Below are 25,606 nucleotides of genomic sequence, written 5' to 3' on the forward strand. Positions count from 1 at the left end.
ATAGCTGTCTAAAATATGCAATAAAAGAAAAAGAAACAAAGGCGCAAACCTAAGAACTGATGGGACAATGACGTATAGAAGGCAATAGAAAAACGCCAAAACGCTTTCAGAATGCACATATTTTCTAAGTGCAATTGGCAACCAAAAATTGAGGTAAACAAAAAGTCAAATAGATTCGTTAAATGTAGGCGGGAGGCGTCCTATTTGATTAATGAAATGATTCAAAGGGAGGGGTCGCAAAGGCTGCCAAAAGTAAATAAAGAAGTAGAAAGGTAGCCAGGAAGTTTTGGAACTACTTGAATTTACTAAATCATAAAAAAAAGTCAGAGCAGAAGTATACTGTCATGCCTGAGGGTAATCAGCTTGAAGGGGATGAGGCAATGAAATATATGGGAACAGTAATGACAGGGAAGTTCAAGCAGCAAGCAGCAAGGAAATGCCTCACCAGGGGAGGATAGTTCAAGTACTGATGTTTGGGTTTTCGAACAAAAAGAATGGGAAAGGACAGGACAAAGAGTTCCAACGGGTCCATCAAGAGGGATGGATCGTGGACCAATCAAATTGATAAAATAGTTAGGACCGAAATCTAGGGAAGCGTTAAGGAAAGCAGTAAGTCATGAAGGGAGCTGCCCCGGAACAATGGAAGCTAAACAGAATGTGTTTAACATTCAAGGGAAAGGAAGACAAAGCTGCCATAAGTAACTATCGCCCCATAACAGTAATATCAGAAGTCTACAGGTTGGCAATGCAGATTATCAAGGAGAAATTACAGGCATGGGTACAAAAAGTGAATACGCTAGGAGAGCTACAAAATAGGTTCTGAAAATAAAAAAGGAGGTTGGAGGGCACTGCATTTTTATTAACACAGTGTATCGAAGTAGCAGAAAAGGAAGAAAGACCACTCCGGTAAGCATGCTAAGATACAAAGGGGACTTATAAAAATGTAATTCAAGGCAATTTGTGGAATATAATGAGGAACTTAGATGTGGACGACGGAATATTGAAATTTAATATGATCTTTACAAATACAACATGGTACAAATAAGTAATAACACGGGAATGAAATAGAACAGAGCCAATAGAGATAAAACAATGTATTAGAAAAAGATGCCCTTTGTCACCATTGTTGTTCACGTTGTACCTCTAAGGATTAAAGCAAAAGTTGGAAAAAGCAATCTTGGGTTTAACCTTTTATACGACAGGCAAGGACAAAAGATAAAACAGTCATTACCAGGCCTGATGTATGGTGATGACATAGTGCTAATAGCCGATAGCAACATAGAGCTTCAGTCCTTAATGAATACATGTGGCGCAGAGGGCCACATGTTATGCTTAGAATTTGTAGTGACAAATCAGTGATCACGGTGTTCGATGATGACAGAATCGCAGAGCTAAAGATACAAGGATTAGAGGCTGAGCGAGTCGATAAATAAAAGTATCTAGGAGTATGGATTAACGAGGGTATAGAATACCTGAATGAACATGCAAAATGGGTATGCCCCTCTTCCTCCGACGTACCCTCCCCTCCTCCGTACCCTCTCATCCTCCTCCTCCTCTTCTCTCCTCCTCCTCCTTATTTCCTCCTCTCCTGCTGCCGCTGAATTTGATCATGGGTGACGTGACACGAAGTCGTGACGTCATTTTCCCCAATAAATTTAGTGGGAAAACTAAATTGGTGTTGAGGTCACGTTACGGGAATCTTCCCGCTAAATTGATCGAGAAAATTTTCTTGCTAGCTTTAGCGGAGAAATGCAACGCGCGCGGTTACGCCGATGGCGACGGCGACGCCGCTCAACACGGAAACGGGCGCCTAAGAGCTGCGCTCTGAGAATAGAGCACAGTGGAACTATCAATCAATCAATCAATCAATCAATGTTTATTTTTCTCTTGTGCTAACCAACAGCTCGAAAGCCTACTGGGTTAAGCACACACAATTGAAATACACCCAAAATACAGAGTAGACAAAATAAAGAGTTGTCAAAAAACAAAAAAAAAAAAAAAAACATGCAAGCACACAAACGTGTATATATGCCAATTAAAAACACATGCATCAAAATGATCGTTCTCCAAAAGACAGGTTTGTACTAAAAATATCGACATCAGTAAACTGCGTGTTTAAAACATGTTGGATACGCGAAACCGGTGATGCGTTACGAATGAGGTCTGGGTAAAAGACTCTAGGATTTCTAGAGTTCGTTCTAAGTGGTATGCGAAAGTTAACACAGGTGAGGAGACTAGGGCTGTCTATTGCATTATGAATTAGCCTATGTAAAAACTGAACATCCCGAATAGACCTTCTTTTACCTAAGGTGCCCAATGTTAATTTTGCTAAAATCGAATTATATTCATAAAAACACTTTCTTCCAAAATATCGGTCGTAAATGATGCGCACAAATCGCTTTTGTACATGTTCTATACTTTCATTTGCTGTTATAGATATGCAGTTCCAGACTACAGATGCAAATTCTAGTTTCGAGCGCACATGGGTACTATATAATTTCAAGAGACAGTGATGAGTGATAAATTGTCTAGCTAAGCGAGACATTATTCCTAGCATGCGCAATGACTGGCTGATAATGGAGTTTACATGAGAAAGGAAAAAAAGATGGTCGTCCACAAGAACACCTAGGTCTCGCATCTGCGTGGTCCGACAGATCGTTTCATTTTCCAGAACATATACATAGGATAAATTGTGACGCTTTCTTGACAGCGACATGACTTTTGTTTTGAACGGATTTAAGAAAAGATTGTTAGAACTGCACCATTCTACCACTGAACGAAGATCGTCCTGCAGCAAAGTACAGTCAGTGACTGAGGTAACCTCCCGAAACAACTTCACGTCATCTGCGAACATAAGTATTTGAGAGTGTTTTACGGACGACACCAAATCATTTATAAAAATAAGAAACAACAAAGGTCCAAGGTTTGAGCCTTGAGGCACTCCTGATATAGAAATGAATGGACGAGACAAGAAGCCAGATACCCTTACACAGTTCTGCCTTTTATGAAGATAACTCCTAAACCAGGTATTGTACTCAGAACTCAGGCCATAGTCCCTAAGTTTCAGCAATAACAGCTCATGATTGACCTTATCGAAGGCTTTGGACATATCCAGATATATTGCGTCAACTTGGCCCCGAGACTGAATTATTGGAAAGGCAAAATTTCAAAATGTGCACAGATTTGTCTCGACGGATCTGCCTTTGACGAAACCGTGCTGTACAAGAACAAACTTTCTTTTAAAATAATTATACAAACGATTGTACACCAGCTTCTCAAAAACCTTTGAAAATGCATTGAGAAGGAAAACAGGACGATAGTTACTAACATCACAAGAATTACCTGACTTGAAAATCGGGACTACTATTGAATATTTCCATTTTTCTGGAAAGACACCACTCTGTATAGACAAGTTAAACACTTTTTCAAGAACAGGAGCAAAACATTCGGCACATCCTTTTAGAACGAAGTTGGGAATACCATCTGAGCCTGTGGACAGTTTAGAATTCAGCTTTCCAATAGCTAAAAGCACTTCGTGAACAGTACATCTAGTAAAAGGTAAATAGTCATCAAAAGTAGTATTACATGTCATGGGTAAAAGGGTGTTGACATTGGAAAAGCATGAACTGAAATGATGCGAAAACAACTCACAAACAGATTTGGGGGACGTTTCAATAACTGACCCGTTGCTCAGCGTTATATCGTTAAAGTTCTTCGTGGTATGCTTTTTCACATAGCGCCAGAATTCTTCTGGTCGCTTCTTCAGGTTACGCTCCATCTGCCTGCGGTAGTGATATTGGTCGTTAGCAAGAAGCTTTTTTGTTAATTCACGACAGATGCTAAATTTTTCATACCATAAGCCGAGCCTCGTTTTTTTATATAATCTGTGGTAACGTAATTTTAATCTCAAGTAATATCGCAAATCTTTGGAAAACCACTTAGGGTACTTCTCTGGGCGGTTGGTGCGCTGGGGAACAAACAAGTTCATGGCATCATTGACTACCGCTGTGAAACTATCCACCATCGAATCCACGTCAGAGCATTGTAAGACATCAGTCCAATCATATTGTTCAAAATAACAGGCATGAAGTGGTGAGGGAGATCTGGAACGGAGTTATGGTTCCGAACTTAACTCTTGCAAATGCAGTTTTATGCATAAAACTGGACGTCCAGAAAAGGCTTGAAATAAGACAACGTGGAGTAGGTAAACTGCCTCTTGAAGCACAAGTAAAACACCGAACCATGATGTACAGGGCGATATGGGATGGTCCTCATTCGAGAACAGATAGAATTTGAGGCGAGGCTAAGAGAAATAGAGGCAGAACGATGGGGACGAACAGATCTTAGCTAGTTACACATAGGCGGATGAGAAAACAATGGTTAAGAAAAGGGTTAAGGAAACTCAGGGGGAAATATGGTAAGCAGGCATAAAGACTAAATCGGCCTTGGAAATTTCCAAACCTTTGAAAAAGGAGATTACTAAGAACCCCATCCTCGGCAATTCTAGGGGGAGCTACATGTTGTTCGAGGCAAGGACAGGAGTGTTGCGGGCTAAGATATATAGAGCTAGATATCAGAAAGTAGATACAGTGTGTGGAGCTTGTGGATATGAGGAGAAGACGGCTGAGCACTTGGTAATTTACTCTAAGGGGCTTTACCCTTCAGTAGCTAATGAGGCGACTAATTTAACAAACGCACTGGGACTTAGGGAGAGTGAAGGAAACTTGACATGGGGAAGATGGAGATAACCAAGAAGATATTATCTAACTGGCGGCATAGGGCAAGGAAAGGATTAATATTTTATCATTCCCTTCCGGGCGACCCGCTGGACAGAAAGTCTGTGCACCCGGTTGCATAGAGGCGCCTCCGTCGTAGCTTTCAAAAACGCGATGCAACATTTTTTTTTTCACTTTTAGAGCGCAGTTTTTAGGCGCCCGTTTTCGGGTTGAGCGGCGTCGGCGTAACCGCGCGCGTTCCATTATGGAACCTCCCTGTTTCTCCGGTAAATTTAACGGGAAAACTTAACCCGCTCAATTTAGCGGCAAAAATGTTTCCGCTAAATGGGTTAAGTTTTCCCGCTAAATTAGGCACGAGAATATTCGCCAAATTTTCCGCTATATTTAGCGGGAATATTTCCCTGTAAATTTAGCGGGGAAATTTCTGCTAGAGTGGGAAATTTAGCGAAAATTTTCCGCTAGATGGGAGGGGAACAAGAGAGGAGGAGAAAAGGCTACGGAGGGGAAGGAGGGGAATATTTCCTTCCGTACCCTACCCTCCTCCTCCTCAAGAGCTGCTCTCTAATTGGGCATTACAAAGTATTGTAAAGGTCTTTGTTTTTTTTAGAAACACAGCTTGTAATTTTTTGTTGAGATCTATGACCTATTAAAAACTCGCTTTTTTTTATACGCAACGGCAGTTGCAGAAGACACCAGAGAAAAATTAACACCGTTTACCCCTCAACTCGCAGCCAGAAAAGGCGGCCACGTGATGTAAAGCCGATTGTATGCCGCCAATGTTTTTTAATATAACCACGCGTTGGGGTTCGCAGAGAGCAGGGCGGGGGCTTAGCTTCGCGTCTTGTTAAGGTTCGGCTGTTCCCGTCATCCCAGCGACTGGGCACCTGCCATTACCCGAATGCTTGTGAAGGCATTGATTTTCACGAGCCAAACTTCAATGCCTGCGCAGTCTTCGTGTCCACTGTATGAGCAGCATTAGATGTCGTCACAGCGGCGATCGTAAAGCTTGATGACGCACTTCTGGGAATCGCATTGTTGGCATTGTCCTCACAGCTGCAACATCAAGTTTTGCAAAGGAGAGACTGAAGAAAAGGTACGCTCTTATCCTTGGAATTCCACCGCGCCGAGGACGCTCCTTGGACAGTGGCGTTGCTTTCGAGCATTCTTGTGTCCCACTATAGATGCTTTACAGCAGGTGTGCATGGGTGCCGCCATAACCGACCTTCAGTTTTTGTTTCCTCTTATTTTTATCACTTCCCTCCAGTTCTACCACAGCAGGGCAGGTTAGTGCCATTTCAGATTCAACTGTGTCCTCCTCCACAGCATTTGCCTTTGTGGAGGCTCGCCAAAGCCCTCTTCAGTGGCTTGGTATCTCGGTAAGACAGGAGAAGGTCGGCAATGGCGGCTGTAATTTGACGCGTGTTTAAAGCGTCTATAGTGCCAGCAAGTTTGTGTAAAGTGAGAAAAGTTTCTATACAATATCGTTGCAGAGCCCCTTTAAAAATACATATCTAGATGTATAACTTTGTTAAATGAATGTTTCAAACAAAAAGAAGAAGAGAAAAAAAAACACTGACTAGGTGGAGCAAGCGCCGCTCGATTCAAAGGGTTCAGCCTCATCCATCCATCCATACATCCGTGTTTTATTCCTTATAAAACATTTCTTGACCCATCGCGGCAGCGACGGCGTAGCTAAACTGCCTGGAGACCAGGGGTTTAGCAAGTACCTTAAAATTCCTAAAAATTGGTTGAGAAACAAGGAAAGTCTTTACGGGAACAAACTGCCAGCCATGGCGGACGTCAAGGAAAAAAACGGTAAAGAAATGAAACAAAAAAATGAAAGACGATTACAACTTCCTGTAACTCCAATCTAGAGCGCAGCTCTCGAGGAGGAGGAGGGGAGAGTACTGCGGGGAAGGCATGCCCCTCCTCCTTCTTTCAGGCGCGAAACGCGCGTCGTCCGAAACGTCACGTGACTTCCCCGAAACGTCACTGTGCTGGAACGCCACCGTGCCGAAACGTCACCGTGCCGAAACGTCACCGTGCCGAAACGTCACCGTGCCGAAACGTCACCGTGCCGAAACATCACCGTGCCGAGACATCATTGTGCTGAAACGTCACATTCGTGACTTCCACCAAAACGTCGCGTGACGTTTCGACGCGGTGCATTATGGGACATTTCCCATAATGCATCGCGCGGCTACGCGGACAGCGACGCCGCTCAAGACGAAAACGGGCGCCTAAGAGCCGCGCTCAAAAAGAATGAAGAACGTTTACAATAGACCGATCCCACCAAGCGTTCCACGCATGCGTGACGCCGCCATAACTGTAGTTCGTAGGAGGCAGACGCCAGTTCACGCGACAGCTCATGCTGCCTCGTAGTCTGCTCGCGCAAACCTCCAGCTGGGTTGTCGCGCGTGCAGAAAGACTACAGCTCCCACGATGCATATCGGCAGCGGTGGCATACTCAAACTAGCTGGTGAGATCGGTCTATTCTCTGTAATGCCGAATTAGAACGCAGCTCTTGAGGAGGAAGAGGGGAGGGGAGGATATGCCCTTGAAGTCCAGAGAATAACGTCACTCGTGATCCTCGTGACGTAGCGTGGTTACGCTGACGGTGACGGCGACGCCACTCAACCTGGAAATGGAGCTGAGCTCTAAAAAATGAAAGACGTTTACAATTTTCTGTAACTCCGAATTAGAGCGCAGCTCTTGAGGAAGAGGAGGAGGGGAGGGTATGCCCTGTTCCTTTCCCGCTAAACTTAGCGGAAAAACTTTACCCTCGACACGTCACGTGTGACGTCACGAGGGTAAATTTAGCGAAAAAATTTCCCCCTAAATTTAGCGGGAATATTAGCAAAGTTAGATGCGTGTGACGTCACGTGACGTCATAGTCACGTGTTTTCTATAACGTCACGCGTGACGTCACTTTTGACGTCACGAGGGTAACGTCGTGACGTTACCCTCGTGACCTCGTGAGAGTAACCCTCGTTACCCTAGTTAGGGTAACCTTTGTGACCCTTGTGAGGGTAAACCTCTTAAATCTCATAAGGGTAACCCTCGTAAACCTCATGAGGCTAACCCTCGTAACCCTCACAAGGATAACCCTCATGACGTCACACCTGACGTCACGTGTGACGTCATTATGGGAAACGTCGCAAAATGGTACGCGCGGTTACGCCGACGGTGACGGCGCTCAAGCCGGAAACGGACGCCTAAGAGCTGCGCTCTAAAAAGATAGTGCAGAAACAACGGTCTGGTTACCGAGTGTGTTAACGCCAGACTCGTGCTTATATCAAATACTCAAGATACGTGTATTCAAAATGTTTTTGGTAGTCAATTGATATCTCGCAAATACATTTGATTGAAACTATTAGCTAATTTATCTTAATAACATTTATCAGTTTCTGGAGAAATGTTTCAATGTTTCAAAAAGATTTTCGCGAGACTTTTTTTTACTGAAATAAAAATCAGCATCCCCCCGCGCAAACTCGAGGGCTTGCAAACTTGAAGCGGAAGTCACCAAACACGAAACAGAAAACAAGCCAGGAAAAAAGATGGAAGCTCAAAACGTCAACAAGATAACAAAAAGAATTTAAGAAGCCACTAGAAGACACAAAGTGTTTTTTTTTTTATTTTATGTTTGACCCCGCTTCGGCAAGAATGTCAGTTTCTTTTGCCAGTTTGGCATTTTCGGGAACACCGGGCAGGAAGGGGTATAGCCCCCCCTCCCCCCCCCCCCCCTTCACGAAGACAGTGTAACAACAAGACAGGAGAGAGTAAGGGGCCTAAAAATGCAAACAGAAGAGTTCTTCCTATGTTTTAAATATCTCTGAGCGCGGTAAAAAGAAAAAAGGAAAAAAGAAATCGACAACCACGAGAACAATAGCAGGGCCCCTTCGTGTCCCCTTGTGCCTTTCTTTCTCAGAGTCAGTCATCTCCGAATGCAGCGTTCGGGCAATCTATTTGCGTATTTAGTAAACGTGAACTCCGGGTATATATCTAAAACGAGATCATGCATATGCGCCCCACAGATGTGCTTAGCTAAGTGGAGTCTTAGTAGCTCTAGCCTAGCGCCGCTGAATGTGTAAATATCTAAATAAGATTTTATTTCTCAGCTTATCTCCTTGATATGTTTTGGCTGCGAATATGGTAGCATGTTTGCGCCCGGGCAGCAGGTAGCCAAGTCAACGGCGCTACTTTCCCATGATTCGGTGATTTTAAGACCAGCCGATCTCTCTAGCTGGCTCTTCTCCAAAGAACAGGCGCCCCAAAATGCGCCTTTAGGCTGAGCTCCATGCAGCGAAATATGCGACGAATATGTGACGAACGTCGCCCAGCGGCACGTTCGCTTTGCGCGCAACGTAGCAGTCACTGTGCTGATTCCACACGCAGAGAAAAAGTAGCCGAGCGAAATTCGTCGATTTTTCGCAGCATATTCGTCCCATGGAGTTTAGCCTTGTGGCGCATCGGAAGGCAAGGAGTAGGGTGCCTCAATGTCCTTCTGTTTAGGGTGATGCCACCCTTTGTAGTACCCGATGCTGACAGCACGCGCTCACGGGTAAAATACAAAGAAATCGACGAAAACAAAATGTCGCCGTAGCACAGTCAGCGCCACGAGCGCGTGCAGGGACACGTTCTTTCACGCGCTTCTGAACAAAAAATAAAAATAAAAGTGTGAGACAAAATGGCCAGATGTCTCCACCCTAAGCCAAGCGCACATGAAGGCACCCTAGCAAGGAGTGGTGCGCGAATCCAATGAACAACGCACCTGCGAGCGCGCGATGGCGAGGCAGCCAAGCGTGGTGGTTGAGGGCGGGGGAAAAGAAAAGCACGTGAGAGCATTTGGTGGGTAAACAAACACACGAGGTGCGCAAAGAACAGAAGTCTTCGCATTCGTATTCGACGCCTGGCACTCCCAAGCAATTTACATGCATGGTTTTCTCTGCCCATCGCTGGGCGTTGCGCGCTGGAATTGATCTTCTCCAAAGTCATGGTGGCGGCCCATAAAAAGGTACTGCTAATATAGAAGTTGTGCTGAAAAGACAAATTTGTGAGTTGTCGTGCTGACTGCACCATTCCATACCAGGCTGGCTGAGTGAAAACCTAGCCGAGTCTCATCAACTGCTTACCTCCTTCCGCGGATATGAATTCTTGATGACACAGAGAGACATAAATTAGAGATTTCCGTTTCGCATAATGAGCACGACAAAAGCGAAACTTTGTGTCGCTGAAATGCCCAGTTTAGAATATGTATTTCTTGTTTCGCCACAAGCGGAATGTTCCATTGATATTACGCACATTTATATCCTCCAACATTTCATATATAGCGCACTTGCATCGGCACACAAGAAAGGGGGCACCGCCATCGCCCCATTTTGGCAGTCAAAAAATGTAAATAACTACGAAAAGCACGCGTTCAGATAGCTTAGCGTGCATTCGGCCGGCTAGATCTCGTATCACGAAGAAAGTCCCTCTCGAAATAGCGCTGCATATCGTCGGCCAGCACCGGATGCCGTGTCAACCACACCGTCCCGCCATTGAGCTGGACCTCGCCGAAGGCTCTGCAGGGCCCCAGGTCATCCAGATGCACCAGGGTTAGGTTGGCCCTTCGAGCCAGCTTGCCCGTGATAAACACTTCTTCCCGGTCGTCGGTCGGGACCTCTTCCACTTCCCGCTGCATTCTCACGAAGGTCGCCGTCTTGATGAAGTAGGCGCAGTCTTCGAGATGCGAAAGTCCCCGGCTCCCGTCCGGGCCCCTCTCGAGTGTGACGCGTCCGAACAGGGCTCCTGTGGACTCGGAGAACCAGTCGAGCTTGTCCAGGACGGCCCCGACGTTGACGTACGTGTCGTCGTGCACTTTGAGCACGAGCTGCGAGTCATAAGCGTGAGAGAGGACCCACTCCAGGAGGAGGACGCTGATGGAAGCCCGGTTGTCATAGGTGCCCCACGTCTTTTCCACCACCATGTCGCCGTAATTGCGTGATTCTAGCTGCAGCAAGAAGAGGGGGACCAGGGACCGAATCAACACCAAATACACTTCGTTTCACCTTAAGTCCGGACGCAGTCAAGGCTTATCGGACCAATTCGACAGCGTTAAATGCGCACCATCACGGTGTCCGTCGTGTTTCTGTACATGCTCCCTTCGGTGAACCAATCACAAACAGGGAAGGCCTAGTGACGCGCTTTTGACGCTGCTCGATTGGTCCCATTCAGTGTTGGACAAAATACTCGATAAAAGTATTTAAGCTAAGTTACCAAATACCCGCGTCATAAAGTATTGAAAATACTACTCAAGTTACTTTTACTGCAAAGTATCTTGAGTAGAGTACAAATACTTAGAAATGTATTTCAGTTACTTTTGAAGATACTTCCGCATTGCGTAATTTGTATCGACTTCATTGACAACGACAATTCTGCAGCTACGCAAATCTGGATTACCAGAATGGTTTATTAGCACGTAACAACACACTACGGGAAAAAAAAAGTATCGTAGGGCTATTTCATGCATCCGACTATAAAGAGCAAAATATTGTCTCGAATGATAAATGATGAGGTGGCGAATAACTGAAGAAACTAAACGTTTAGTGGGGCGAACTTGTTTCCAAAACAAAAGAGAGAAAGGCTAGCGTCGCAGGCGTCGATGTCGGCGAAACAGCAGGATCGACCGCTGGGCGAGACTGACTCCGGACCGCCACAAGGAGCACCTTTTGTCCCCGCGTGTGTTTCTGGAACATTCGGCGCAGAAAGTTCGGCGCGTAGAACATTCGTAACTCGATCAGAGGATAAAATTCTCGAACTTACCAGAACGTCAAGTTGAAGAAATAAATAAAAGGGAAGTCCGCTTTCTGGTATCGAACCGGGATCCTCCGCGCGAGAGCCAAGCGCGGTAATCATTCGGCCACGCGCTCGCTGGGCAACGCACGTGGCAATATCACTGATAGATGTTACAAAACATTTCTGGGACAACAAGAAAGAGGTCGCTTTTGCTGTTGGGGAGGAGATCAGACCGTGGCGCCCCAAGCGGTTAACTAGATGGACGGGGACAACAAATACAATGGCTCAGCGCTCGACTGACTTAATCGAACCGGGCATCAGCGTTCGGCTGGAGTTCGTGTTCTCTGGTGGGGGAAAGGAGGGGCTCCTTCGTTATTACTCTGGCCTGCATGAACAATGCAGCATGCACCCTGCCCAGCCCGGCACAAAAGCCCAAGTGGGTCAAGTTCGCGTCCTCTGACGATACTTTCGGGGCAGATCCGGCACTTAACGATCCTTCACAAAGTGTTGGTATTTTTTCGTTACACTTTCACCCTCGCTTTATTAAAAAAGATGACACGAACATGCCCACAAGGCCTGTGGGCCTGTGCACAGGCCTTGTGTTGGGTGAACACCGAGGTGTGGTTCTGACAAATGGGTCAGAGCGCTTCGCCAATAGTGACATCGCTGAATATCATATCCTGCGCGCACCTTAGACGCATCGTTTAACTACAATCCATATTCCCTATATGGGGAGTTCACTATAAACGAACTTGGGACACGGATATGAGTGAATGGATAACAAAGAGAACCCACAAAATAGCCACGGCAGTGGTCGCACCTTCTTCAAGTAGGTCGTTTCCCGGTCTGCTTGCGCCTCAGGGTGGCATCTTTACTTCCGTAAACCACACCTTTGGTTTGAGGACTTTTGGGGGGAAACTTTATAGAAACAAAAGGCGCCTTTGGGAAGGCGAGGGGAGAACCTTCATTGTACGAAATTTGGGCTGAAATATTAGTCACAGTCAGCAAAAAAGCGACATTTTCACGAGCTCAGTTAAAGTCGCCGTTGCTAATCGAAGCTAGCAACAGGATTTGGTTGCTCGAAAGAATGTTCACGTTTGCCCGTGCCACGCCCACGCCACTTCATACCGAAAAACTCGGAAAATGGCGGAATGTCAAAAATGTATTTAAGATAGTGAGTACAAGATACTCGGAATTGTAATTGAAATAGACTATTAAATACTCTCCATCAAAGGTATTTGCGAGATACCAAGATACTCCAAAAAGTATTTAAGATACAGTATCTTGAGTACAGTATTTGAGATAGGCACGAGGACTCCCATTACATCGTAGCGTCGGCTGCGTCTGGACTTTAGTTGAAACAAAAGTAGATAAGAAGATCTTAGCGCTGAATTTTTTACGTCACCCAAGGAGGCGGATACGGGGCGCGGATTGGGCAAGAGTGTTCCGTCAGCGTTCGACTAAAGGCCCATTCACACACTTGTGTTTGACTCCGACCGACTGAGACAGACCGGGTTTTAAGCACCCTAGGAGGGCTTACGACCTGATGGGCAGCAATGTAGCCGGTCGTAAGCCGTCACAAAAAGGCTTAAAACCCGGTCTTGTCTCCGTCAGACGGAGTCAAACGCAAGTGTGTGAACGGGTCTTTAATCGAGCGCTGTCGGAACACTCGTGCGCAGTCCGTGACCTGTGCTATAGGGTGACGTTGAAAATTCAGCATGGCGGCTTTCACGTCTATGAGACATTGACGGTAATTCAGTCAACTAGAGAGCGCGGATAATATCATTATTTTAGGCGGAGAAGAGAATGTTTGGGGCGGAAGGAGCCGTGCGAGTGGTTTAGAAGACATTGTCTATATAGTAACTGGTGTCAGAAAAAGTTTCACGAATATACAACCCTTATTTCTATCTAATCAGTTAAAATGAAACTGTCTCTACGGCCGCCCTTCTAATTTTCTGGTTGCGTTACAAGACATGATCAATTTCCTTTTTATGGCAAGATGGACGGGGTCTTCCGGCGGTTCAGTGCATGGTTATGGTATGTGTTCTTGTTGTTCATGGGGTTTTGAGGAAGGGAATCATTGACTTACCTTGGATGCGCGCGTGCTGTTCTATCTTTGCCGTCCGGACCCTTACACGCGCCGCACGAGAACAAGAATAAAACTCGCAGCCCGTTTCGATCGTCCCTAGCAAGATTTCTGCGTACCTATGAAGTCTTTGACGTTGGTACGATCACGCTTACCATCAGACTTGTATACCATTCATGCTGCATCACTTCATGCGGTCCACGTGACGTGTAACGTGACACGTCACAGAGCACACCAGTTTTTGTGATCACGTGACGTGACGTATAGTCAAATGAAAACGATGACATCACTTCCATGTCACTTTTTTCACGTCGCATTTTTGTGTCGCTTCTTTGTGCCGCACTTTTTCTACATAGCCTTCCTCATAACGTATTCTACGTAAATAATAATGCCAACAACCGCTTCCTGCGCCAGCACGTCGCTGTCTCTGAGCATTGGCATTATCGCCATAGTTTGTTCGCTGCTGTTCCGGTAGGAAAACAGAATGCACGACATTGCCCGCATGAGTTTACTCAATGAAGGCTTCCATCACAGAATTTGTAAAGATGTTTTATTACTAAATGTCAACGAGGACCTTCTTTCACGAGAGGTAATGGTGTTTTGCATTGCACGTCGGTCAGCTCACGCTCGCTTGACATATATCATTGTCGACAACCGTAGTCCCCGAACCCTGGTACGCACCTTTACGTTCCGCATGACTTTCCCGACGGACACGCAGCCTAGGAAGAAGACGATCCTGAAGCTTCCGTTGCCGTCGTTGCTGCCGCGTCCCCAGCTGAAGCGGATGGCCTGGCGCTGGGCGAAGCGCGCCGGCCACGAGCTGACCGCCACCAGGAGCCTGGGCCGCCTGGACTGGGCCAGCGAGTCCCGCAGCAAGTCCGGGAAGAGCAAAGCCTCGGCCACATCCTGGGTGGGAGGACCGCGCAGCACGAGGTCCGGGTCAACCGGGGGCTCGCACTGGCGGCACAGCACCACGTCGGCCGGAGGACTCCGGTCTGTCGGAGGGAGGTCTCAAGGTTCCTGACCTGCTAGATAGCAAAGCCTAAGTGCTGAAGTTTCCTGCCTCACCAACAAGAGCTAGGCTACCGCACAGATTGGTCACGAGTGTTGCGTTTGGCTGGAAGTCAATACGACTTCCAGCCAAACGCAACACCGACTAAACAAAAGTTAGAGCCGAATGCTGACGTAACTCTCGTACTCGCCCTGCGATGGCCCTTTTTAGTGACACAGAAAAATTCAGTCATAAAGGCGATACTTGGAAGTCGCAACTGTCGCGGGATAGCTTTTTGTCGCTAAAACGACAGTCGCAGGGGCAAAAGCGACCGGTTCAGGGTAGTCGCTTCCAGACCGATTTTACGGATTGGTTCCCGAGCCGCCCGGCGACTGAACCAATCAGCGGCGCCTCGGAGTTAACTTATATGGTGCGCCTCCATGTTTGTTTACCTCCGGCACTTCCGTTCTGAAGGAGATGCAACCAACACGTCCATCCAACGCCACGGCTCGCGGTAGCGGACATGGCTACAGAGCCAAGGAGGTCTCTGCGGCGGCTATGACCAACACTATTACGTAAATAGCCCCATTCTTTATAACACGCCGCACCCATACTTGACCAAGCGCCCGAAAAAAAAAAAAAAAAACTCGGCCCGGCAGCAAATCCGTGGCCTTTTGGCTTGACATACCGTACGGTATACCGCGGAAGCTCGAGTGAGTGTATACGGTAGCGATTGTGCTTTCATCGTACGGTCCGGAAGTACCCGTGCCAATATCAAGAGTCTTTCTGTTATGGCGAAGACGACTCGCGTGTAACTGTGCAAGAATAAAAGTGAAAAAGAGCGGAACGCTAACATGAGCTGTGGCGGGAGGGATGGTATTCGCGGCGGTCCCGAGAGCTTCCGAAAAGCGACCCGCCGATCGACCGCAGAGTGAAAGTCGGTAACCTCTCGTCGAATGTCGCTATCGGTCGTGCGACCGCTGCGAGTGATAACTATGATCGCGCCTTGAGGCTTTCTTTCTTATCTAAGAGGTGTTTGATTGAAAGGCGGGTACTCACGATAGTGGGGATAAAGAAGAACAACATGAACGGCGAAAAGGACGTGAACAGGACAAAACAACATGTCTATCTCAATGGTGCAGCAGTTGCTGACCCTGTCTGGTGTGCTGGCTTCAATGAACGAAACCGAAACTAACTTCTATTTTAGATTTAACGTCTTCATGTTGACGTTAATTCCGGTTTCACTCCTAACTCAAGATGTGTTTCACGTCATGATATTAAACAAATAAATCGTTCGCGGAAAGTTTATTTTTTGACATGCTCGTCAGAGAGAGAGAGAGAAAAAAAACTTTATTTGTCAGTAAGATGGTGACCTTCTTCGGATCCTTCAGCTGCTCCACATGGTCGGCAGTTGAAGTCTGTCGGCGACCTCTTGCGCTCTTGCCAAGGCCCGGGACTGGACGTCCAGGTCCGGGCTGGCCAGCACAGCTTCCCATTGCTCAAGTGAGGGAGATGAAACTAGATCTGCCAGAGGCGGATCCTTCGCGCAGTCCCAGATTATGTGGTCTAAGGTGGCAGGCTCGCCGCATAGTTGACAGTACGGCTTTACTAGATCGGGAAAGATATTGGCGTATGTCCACGGGTTTGGCTGCGACCGCGTTTGCAGCCGCCGCCACGTGGTAGCCTGTTCTCGGCTGAGCGAAACGTGCGGAGGAGGCAGGCTCATTCTAAGCTCCCTGTAATAGTTGGTTATGGCCTGATACGTATCCAGCGCCTCACCTCGTGGGGCTTCTATAATCTTGTCCCCCTACAAGATTATAGAAGATTAACCCGTAACTCAAAATTCGTACAAAAGCAGCCGCTTCGGTGGCTGGAACAACTAGGCCATCATGTCGACGTCAGCCTCTCCGTAGCTTTCCTCGTCCCGAGACGACCTACGTCACGATTGCGTTGGATGTCACGTGGTCTCCGCTGGGCCATCTCCGAGCGCTTGCCAGAGTGGGCCGTTTATAACGACAAATACAGCCACCAGGCTCAAAATACAAACGTGCGACTGTCATTTACGGATATTGTGGATAATATTCAACCTATTTTTGAACACGACGGGAATATTTCAAATTTCGTTGAAGTGTCCCTTTAAGGCAACATTAGACGTAAATAACTGTATATTACATTCAGTGTATATGAATATCTTGATATGCGAGTTTTTGTTCTTTTTTTATATGTTAAAAATAAGTATGGTTAAATTGACTAATTTGTGGTTGTGTCGTTTATTGGGGGCCTACAATATCGGAATTTGTGCTAATATTATGAAAATTAAGATCTTTAAGACGTAGTTTTTCAAGATCTAATAAAATATTTTGCTCATGACCTCATTTCAGACGCGCGAACAGCTATGGCAATCCAGAGGTGGAAAATTATTTTATCACGGGTGCCAAGCCTAACGGTAGACTAAAATCAATGGAAACTATCTAACTAGTATAAAAAAATTAAGGCTCCAATCCACGCTGTGAAGGGGCAGTAAGCCCCTTCACAGCAAAGCTGTGGTATCACTTGCGACGATTGCCCACTGCACTATATAGACCCTTTTTATGGCAAACGCCACCAGAAGGTGCTCCAGCCTTTGACGAGCAAGAGAACTTCCGATTTATAAAAAGAATGAAGAAAAGTAACCTTAACACCGCTCCTTGAAATGTAGATGAAACGTTCAACCTCCTATTCTCCAGGTGAAAACCTAAAGAACAAAGGAGGGAGAGATTTGTTGAAATGTTTCAAGTATTCTTGTAAACCATGCTTTCCTCCTCCAAGATATGTTGTACAGCCGAAGACCCTCGTTAAATCCCCAACTTTGTTTTCCGTGTAGCAGTTATAATATCTAGGACTGGTGACATATGCAAGCTCAAGAGGCTTGCAAAAACGGTGCGACCGGAAGTCGGTTGGGACGCAAGCGACAGTTCATGTTTGTAAACAGCCAGTGGCGTAGGCAGAGGGGGGGTTTGGGGGGTCGAAACCCCTCCCGAAATGCCAAAGCTACCCCCCCCCCTTCCCCTTCCCCCCAACGATGCCGCTCGCTCCCCTGCTCACGCAGTCGGTTTTGCTGTTGCACGAGGCACGGAGCAACGGGGAAGCATGGACCATCTCCAAATTACATGCTTTCGGGGAAATTGTTTGTGGGGGAGAAAATGCTCAAATTAATAAAATATGCAATATTGCTTAAGATGGGATGCGGAACTTGATCTCAGGTATATAGAGAACGGGTATTTTTCGAAACATGAGTGAGGTGAAGGATGGCAATTTCAAGGCAAAGTATAACAAACTATCTTCACTGAAATACACCGTTCAATCAAACCAAAGCGAACATAAGAAAACGAATACACGGTGATAATATAAAACAATGCCAGTGATGTAAGGAATAATAAATGAATTGTAAAAAACAATAGCACTGTAAGCAACGGGTGGCAATGCGCTCACGCACACCTTTTGTGATCAAAATTACGTTCTTTAGACTAGAAATTACCGCGAATAAAAAGGTAACTATGACTAGTCATATTAGGAAGCAATTTACAGATTCTTTTTATCATCTCATTTATGCCAAGTGCCAACACATTAAAATTAAGCCGCCTGCGTTCACGGAAAAGAATATCCCGGTCGTCTTCCGCTTGAACTTTAATGTCGCGGTGAACATTCAAAAGCGCTATACTTCGTTTCAGCTTAGGTACAGACGCAGTTGATGCTACAAACGCGAGCTCCGTGCTTTCAGCGTCCCTGCCAAGCACGCGCGCTCGTGCAGTCGTGCAGTGCAAGCACTGTTCAGGGCCACATGCTGGCGCCTGTAGCATCTGCAACACGAGCAGTCGCTCATTCGAGGTGGACGCTCTCAGGTATGTTTTCAACCGTCGTAGTGAAGAGAACGAGCGCTCAGCTTCCTTCTTTGTTAAAGGCAGAGTCGCTAGGATCTTGAGGAGATGATGGACGTACTGAAATAGGGCCTCCGGACCAGAGGTCGGCATTTTAGGTCGCCCTCACTCACCATCACCCCCACAGCCACACTCACCTAAGCCCCTCGCTCACCCTCACCCTCACAGCTACACTCACCTTCAGCCCCTCACTCACCCTCACCCTCACAGCCACACTCACCTTCAGCCCACTCACCCTCACTGAACCTCACGCCCTCACGCACTCACCGCCCTCACGCACTCACCGCCCTCACGGCCCTCACGGCCCTCACCGCCCTCACGGCCCTCACCGCCCTCACCGCCCTCACGGCCCTCACGGCCCTCACGGCCCTCACGGCCCTCACGGCCCTCACGCACGCATAGCTTTCACGCCACTCACCGCCTTCACGGCCCTCACCGCCCTCACGCCACTCACCGCCCTCACGCCACTCACCGCCCTCACTCCACTCACCGCCCTCACGCCACTCACCGCCCTCACGCCACTCACCGCCCTCACGCCACTCACGCCACTCATGGCCCTCACGCCACTCAGGCCAGCTTCAGATGGGGCAATTTCGCCCAGAAAATTTACGTCGCAACACCAGCAACACGCGCCGCCCGCGATCACATGGAGCAACTAATTGCTGCAATTTGCCATCGTCATCATAAAATTTTTTTGCACTATTTAGACACAATTACGCGTTATAAACGTGTTTTTAAGCATTTAAATCTCGTTAAGAATACTAATGCACCTTTCTGAAACAGTTTATTTCCAAAAATCGATGGATTTCAAACGAGAACCAAGTCTTTCGGTGTCATCATCACCGGCACGAGGTATCACGTGAATATTTTGCGTCCCTGATTGGATGCAGCCGTTTCAAACGTATTCGAATTGCTCCGAGTTGCTTGCTTATTTCGAGCCGGACCCGATCTCAGCAATTCGTGTCGACTAGGGAAAGCTAGAGAACAACCCGCCATTAACACCAAAACTGCTGAGAAAGATGCTCGATCTGAAGGGGGCGTCACGCACTCACCGCCCTCACGGCCTTCACACCACCTCATGCACTCACCGCCCTCACGGCCCTCACGCCTCTCATGCCACTCACTGCCCTCACGCCACTCATGGTCCTCACACCCCTCACGCACTCACCGGCCTCACACCACTCACGCACTCACGGCCCTCACTCACCCTCACACTCATGAATTTTCCTGGTTCAGAAACTCACTCACCCTCACCTCACCTGTGAAGATCAGGGTGAGTGAGGGTGAGTGAGGGCCCTCATGAGTGAGGTTTGCCGAGGTATGCTCCGGACAGAGAGCGACCACCTGTATGGCGCAGACTTGACGGGCGTTTCACGTTTCTCCCTTTTGCATTGGACGCCTAAAATTTCCCTATTTTTGGCGAAGTTTTCCTCGCTTTGCGAAACTCGTCGCTCACGGATGCGATGACGTCCGTCTTGCTTTCTGCTTTGTATGTCGAGGTGGCATCCGATGCAATTCTTTATTAGATCAATCTTTTCGTTGCACGGAACATCAGAAACTCCGAAGGACCTTCATATTCTCACTATGCATTAGCGCAAGGGTATTCAAGTTCGTTTCCACATTCGGCGTGTGGTTTGCGTGTTTGTGCGTGGCGTGTGATGTCATTTCTCTGAGGGGCGGAACGACGAGTTCGGACTGACCACTTGCAATCGCCCCGAGGATATGCCGCTGCTGCCTTTGGACCACTCTGCAAGATAAAACGGCCGAGCAAAGATAACACTGTCTTTATTTTGGCATCTGGTTCTGTAGCACGAATTTGTTAAACCTTTAATAGATATTAGATTTTAGTTTTGTGATTGTTCAGAAATACCTTCACCCTATATAAGGGCCCCTAGTGTTCGTGCGTGGTCGGTTGCTCCAATTTTTCAGTTGCGAGATTTTTTTTTTTTTTTGCTGTTTAATTATCTGTTTAATTATTTTTGTGAAAGTATAGCTATCTTTGGTGTTTTGTCTGGCCTTCACGCGTTGGTATTGCTGTGCTACATCGAAAAGCGAATTGAGTTGTATGCTGTGAGGAAGCTTTTAAAAAGTTGGTGGGCCACGACGAATGTAGAACAGTGAGCCACCACGCCCATATCCCTGTAAATGAAGCCTGCTCCATTTTGAAAAATGACAATGCAGCGTTTTTTTCCTGAGCGTCCGTGTCGGCGAGCTCACCCTGCGTCATTGAGGGGGGGGGGGATGCCGTTGAACCCCTCCCGAAATAAAATCCTGGCTACGCCACTGTAAACAGCAAAAGGGTTTATGCCAAATAATTGATGAAAGAAAAGTAATTGCGCTGTACCATATATATATATATATATATATATATATATATATATATATATATATATATATATATATATATATATGAAAGACTTGGTACGCTGCCGTTGCCGCGGCAGCTTATCAAACGCAATCTTTACCGCGAAACGCATGCGGGGAGCGTTGCATGCTTATCATCGTTCGTGCGCGCCTTACAAAATAATCTATCACGTGGTTTTTTTACAATTATTTTGTGGTTTTCTTATTGAAACAAGTGTCAAAACCGCATAATAAATGATAAGGCGTGTGCGAACGGTGATAAGGCGCGCGTGGGTTTTTTGTTGGCGGTGCGAACCCGACCTACGAGTCGTATACAGCTTCGCTGTAAAAGATCCATAAAAAATAGCAATAACCCTGGGTAAACCATATGATGCTATAGGGAGTATTCACTGGCGGCCATATCTGTGTGCGTGGCTGCTGAGCGCATGCAGACGGCGAGCTTCCAGAGTTCTTTTGCAACGTGCATTCCACACCATCAAGATTGCCGGTCTTAAGGCCCGTTCACACGATGCATTTTTCTCGCGCATCTAGTGTCGCGAAACGTAGTTTCGCGAAATGGTTGCGCCTTCTGAACGAGTCCTAAAAGGACGCGCGCATCTAAAAAAAGTTGCGCGCACACCTCGCTTCTGGAGCGAGCTTTTGCTGAAACTTTGCCGAGTCCTGTCAATCACTCTGAGGGCGCCGCCAATGGCCGCTCAGAAACGCTCTCACGTGGCCTTTGAGGGGGGAGCGAGCTGTTTGAGAAGACCACTTCACTGCCGGTGTTGTAGCCAAGCCAAATCCGAAAAAAACCGAAACCACGAACGATGGATACTGCCGGCGCTTCCGCAAGCACTGAAGGAAAAGTGAGTAGCATATCGGAAAAAAAATCCAGCGATGGACCAAGACGTAATTGGTGATTATGATAATTCGCGTCTATTTTTAGTCATAATTAAGAAATAAAGCCTTGAGACAAGGAAACAAAAAGCGACGTACACAGTACCGTCTCAAAACCAGCACAGCGTACAGCTCTCATTTACTTCCACAACAGCCTTCTTCTTTGTCAACCTCCATCCAAATTATAGATATTCAACAGTAAATAAAGTAAATGGCAGTAAATGACAATAAACCCTTTTCGGAATTCAGTGCCATTTGGTGACTCACATGGCAGTTTTACCCTACTAATGGCGGCAATGAACCTGTGGTCTGCAGCATTCTGTGGGGCACGTCACTTTCGCAAGTCAACGGCAAACGAGAACGCGCGCTTCACTGTACAGTTCTTTTGCAATATCTTCCAGTGTCAACGGCGAAAAAGGTGTAACCAGTCAGAACGAAGCGCCAGCCCACATAGACGCCTCGATAACATTCTACGCATCAAGGGGGTTTGAAGCCGAGCGTGTGCTACTAGCAGATGGACTGGGCCGGAGTTAGAAATGAACGCTTACGCAGCTCTTGCATACAATTCCTGCTTCACGCCGCGCTAACGTCTAAAATGTATAGACATCGAATATCTACTTAGGAGTATCTTCAACTTCTTCCTTTATCACTAAACTGAAGGCCGCCATTAGTATAGCACATTTGCCGTTTTTCAGATGATGATAGTGATCAAAGTTGCCAGACTGAATTCCGGAAAGGGTCTAATCAACAACTAGTAAATGACAATTTAAGAGTAAATTTAGTAAATATAAATAAATGAGAGCTGTGTGCTGTGCTGGTTTTAAGACGGTGGTATGTATGTCTTTTTTTGTTTCCTTGTCTTAAGGCTTTATTTCTAATTATGATTGTTCATCAGCTCGCCTGAGTTTTGACTATTAGAATGTGGCGGGAGATGGAGAAACACGACGCTGAATGGCTAATGGTGATGATGATGATGTTGGCTTTCAACTGAAGTGCCACTTTATGGTCAACACCCAAACTATTTTCGCGAGTCTAAACGTCATCGTTGTTGCACGTGAAGCGGTACGTGTGAACGAGCACATTTCGCGAAACTGTTGCGCGCCTAAAAGATGCATCCTTCGAACAGAGCTTTAGCAGCCTATTGGTGTAAGCTCGTTCTGAGTATGCACCCTAAACATCATCCTCAATAATGACGTCCACTGAATGTCTCCTATATCATAATCGCGACCTCTGACAATCGGCAAAAATTTCCATGTTCGCCGCCAATCCTTTCAGACTGAATCAGTTTTGTGCCAAATACTGAACAAAAACATTTAAAATACTAAATACCCACCCGAAAATGTATTTAGAGTGCTAGTACTTTAGTTACTTTTAGTACGAACTATCTTGAGTAGAGTACAAATAGTTTGAAAACGTAATTTAATTGCATTCGAAGATACTTGGCAGGTATTGCTATCAGGCAAGTTAAGAATAAAAAGTAAAAGGGTCGCTCTACTTGTAATGACTTCTCTAAAAATTAAAATTTGCTCTGTGGCCTTCAGGAAGCGCCTCAGCTGCTGCAATTGAAGTTTAATCTGAAGTAATTCGGGAAATGCAACATAATGCGTGCCGAAATAGTTTAGGAACAAACGCGACTCGTGTACTGTAGGCATGGCATTTGTCGTGCTTTAGTTTGACGGCAGGCTCGGCTCATGACGCATTCCGCAATAAGTTCGAAATACGCCCCTCCACGATTTGGGGGACTTCACATGCAGTACGGCATTGCATATCCATAACAGTAGAACTAGAATTTGATCAGACAGCCAGACCTGTTGATGAGTACGCCAGTGAACGACTCACGTGCACGCTCAGAAGAAACATCTACTCGAGGACAGCAGCAGCCTCTGTCCCTCATTAACAACCAAGATTCAGTAGCTTGTCCCTTCCAGTCAAAACCGAGGAGCACCTCTACCTTCAAACCATCAACAACAACAAAAAATTAGAAAGGTCAAGAGGGAAACACAGGAGAGTATCCACAAAACCACTTCTAAACCCCTTTCCCTTGCCCCCTTCTGAACCAGCTAGTTCAAACCATTCTTGGCGCACTGAGCTCAAGATGGTCGAGATTCCAGAATCAAAATAATTTATACATGACTCCACCTGGCGGAAAACTGCTTTTGAGGATTCCGAGGACGAAACAATGCGCGAATTTGGAAGGGGATGAAAGGAACGCTTTTGAACGAGCTTCGGAGCAAAAGTTAAGTCACAATAGGCACACAAGCAGCTTTCGGGAAGCCTAATCTAGGTTACTGCACCTCAAAAAAGCTATCAGGCTCTAGCTTCTTTGGTCGAGGGAGTGTCTGTGCACGTAGGAACACGTGCTCGAGCACTTTCATACTGAAACCACCTGAACCTGCGATTTTCGAAAATGGTTCACCGTGATCGTAGCAAGCGTTGGCGTCACAATCCTTTCCTGACGGAATCACTCTTTTTTCTCCAGACAAAAGGTGGAGTCGGAGTGAAAAATCCGGATGACGTCACCAGCACTTTGCTATACTTCTTTTTACCTTAAGTCCAGAGACAACCGACGTCACGAGCTGATGGGACCAATCAGGCAACGTCAAAAGCGCACCAATAATGTGTCTGTCATGTTGATGTACGTGTTCTATCATCACTGAACCAATCATAACCAGGAAAGGCCCAGTGACCTGAGCTTTTGAGCGTCACTTGCGTCTGGACTTAAGCTGAAACCAAGTATTAGCCCCGAGCGGGACCGATTGGAGCGCTGCGATCACGTAGTGACAAGTATCACGTGACGAGGCCAGGTATTTTCTCCCCTTTGCTTGTGTGCTTTAGCGCGTAGCAGCAGAAAGTGCTGTCCTGGTGTATTTTGTTTTTGCTATCACGCAAAACGTGCGTATGACTAAACCTAAAAACAAATACGACTACGCCAAGCGAAAAGATAGGAACTTGCGTGTTAGTTACGATGGAATCCTACGATAGCTTCATGGCCGCCAACACCGTTCGGATACTTCGCTGTGGAAACCCACGAGCATGAATCACGGTGCTCTTTGCGCGTTTCCCGTCTTCAAGCAGCGAACGAAAGGGAAGACCCGCTCGTATTCGCGGGTTCCCGAAGCAACGACAGCTCACGTCGGTGGAAGGCCAACGTGTCATGGACACTCGCTACCCACGACCAGCGCCCCTGTTGAATGGAGATGTTCGTGCAACCCCCCCCCCCCCCCCCTTTTTTTGTTTTTTTAAGTGCACTTATTTCGTATGAATAGTTTGAACCTTGACCTAGATCTTCCGGTTAGAAGGATAGTCTTATCACTTCGTTGTCCCCTTTTCAATCTCAGAGTGTTGTGCGGTGATGGCGGATGCTCTCGTCGCAGTGACACGCTTGTCAATCGTATTTGCTGTTTTCTATGTAAAGCTAAAATAAACACGCTATTATTACCGTTGCATCATGTGGTGCGTACGCTTTATTTTTCGTGTCTCTCTAAAACCGCGCAAGCAAACTGCGAAAAAAACCTGCGATCGGAAAGCCAAGTTCAACACCGTTCCACTAGGAAGAGCAAACGAAAAAATCCCCCCCCCCCCCCCTCTTACCCAGGGCGTCGTCTGCTCCGCCGAGTGAGCTGTACCTAACATCCGGCTGACGTTCAAACTCGGCTTAAAATCACGTTCTTTTGAAAATTTCAAGCGAAGATTCGTGGATTTTGTTATGCAAGTTATTGCGTAATGCTATGCCCGATAAAAAGACTAACCGGGTACAATTGCGCTGTTACCTGCGTGCAAGCAAAAAAAAAAGAAATGGGAGATCTGTCAGAGTGGCCGGTCTCTCCGGCGAAAAGTAAATCCGGGTGCTGTAGCTTTT

General features: G+C 46.7%; 1 protein-coding gene across 1 annotated transcript; it reads right to left on the minus strand.

The window, feature by feature from the left end:
• Positions 1-9,563: 9,563 nt before the first annotated feature.
• LOC8031089 (hydroxyproline O-galactosyltransferase GALT3-like) lies at positions 9,564-15,713 on the minus strand. The gene is made up of 3 exons (XM_040210655.3): positions 15,650-15,713; positions 14,281-14,594; positions 9,564-10,728 (listed from the first exon to the last, which is right to left on the minus strand). The coding sequence occupies exons 1-3, from the start codon at positions 15,711-15,713 to the stop codon at positions 10,165-10,167; spliced, it is 942 nt and encodes a 313-aa protein (XP_040066589.1). The 3' UTR covers positions 9,564-10,164.
• Between the last annotated feature and the right edge of the window lie 9,893 nt (positions 15,714-25,606).

Source organism: Ixodes scapularis, unplaced genomic scaffold, assembly GCF_016920785.2.
Source record: "Ixodes scapularis isolate PalLabHiFi unplaced genomic scaffold, ASM1692078v2 PGA_scaffold0__279_contigs__length_252992795, whole genome shotgun sequence".
Lineage (NCBI taxonomy): Eukaryota > Metazoa > Arthropoda > Arachnida > Ixodida > Ixodidae > Ixodes > Ixodes scapularis.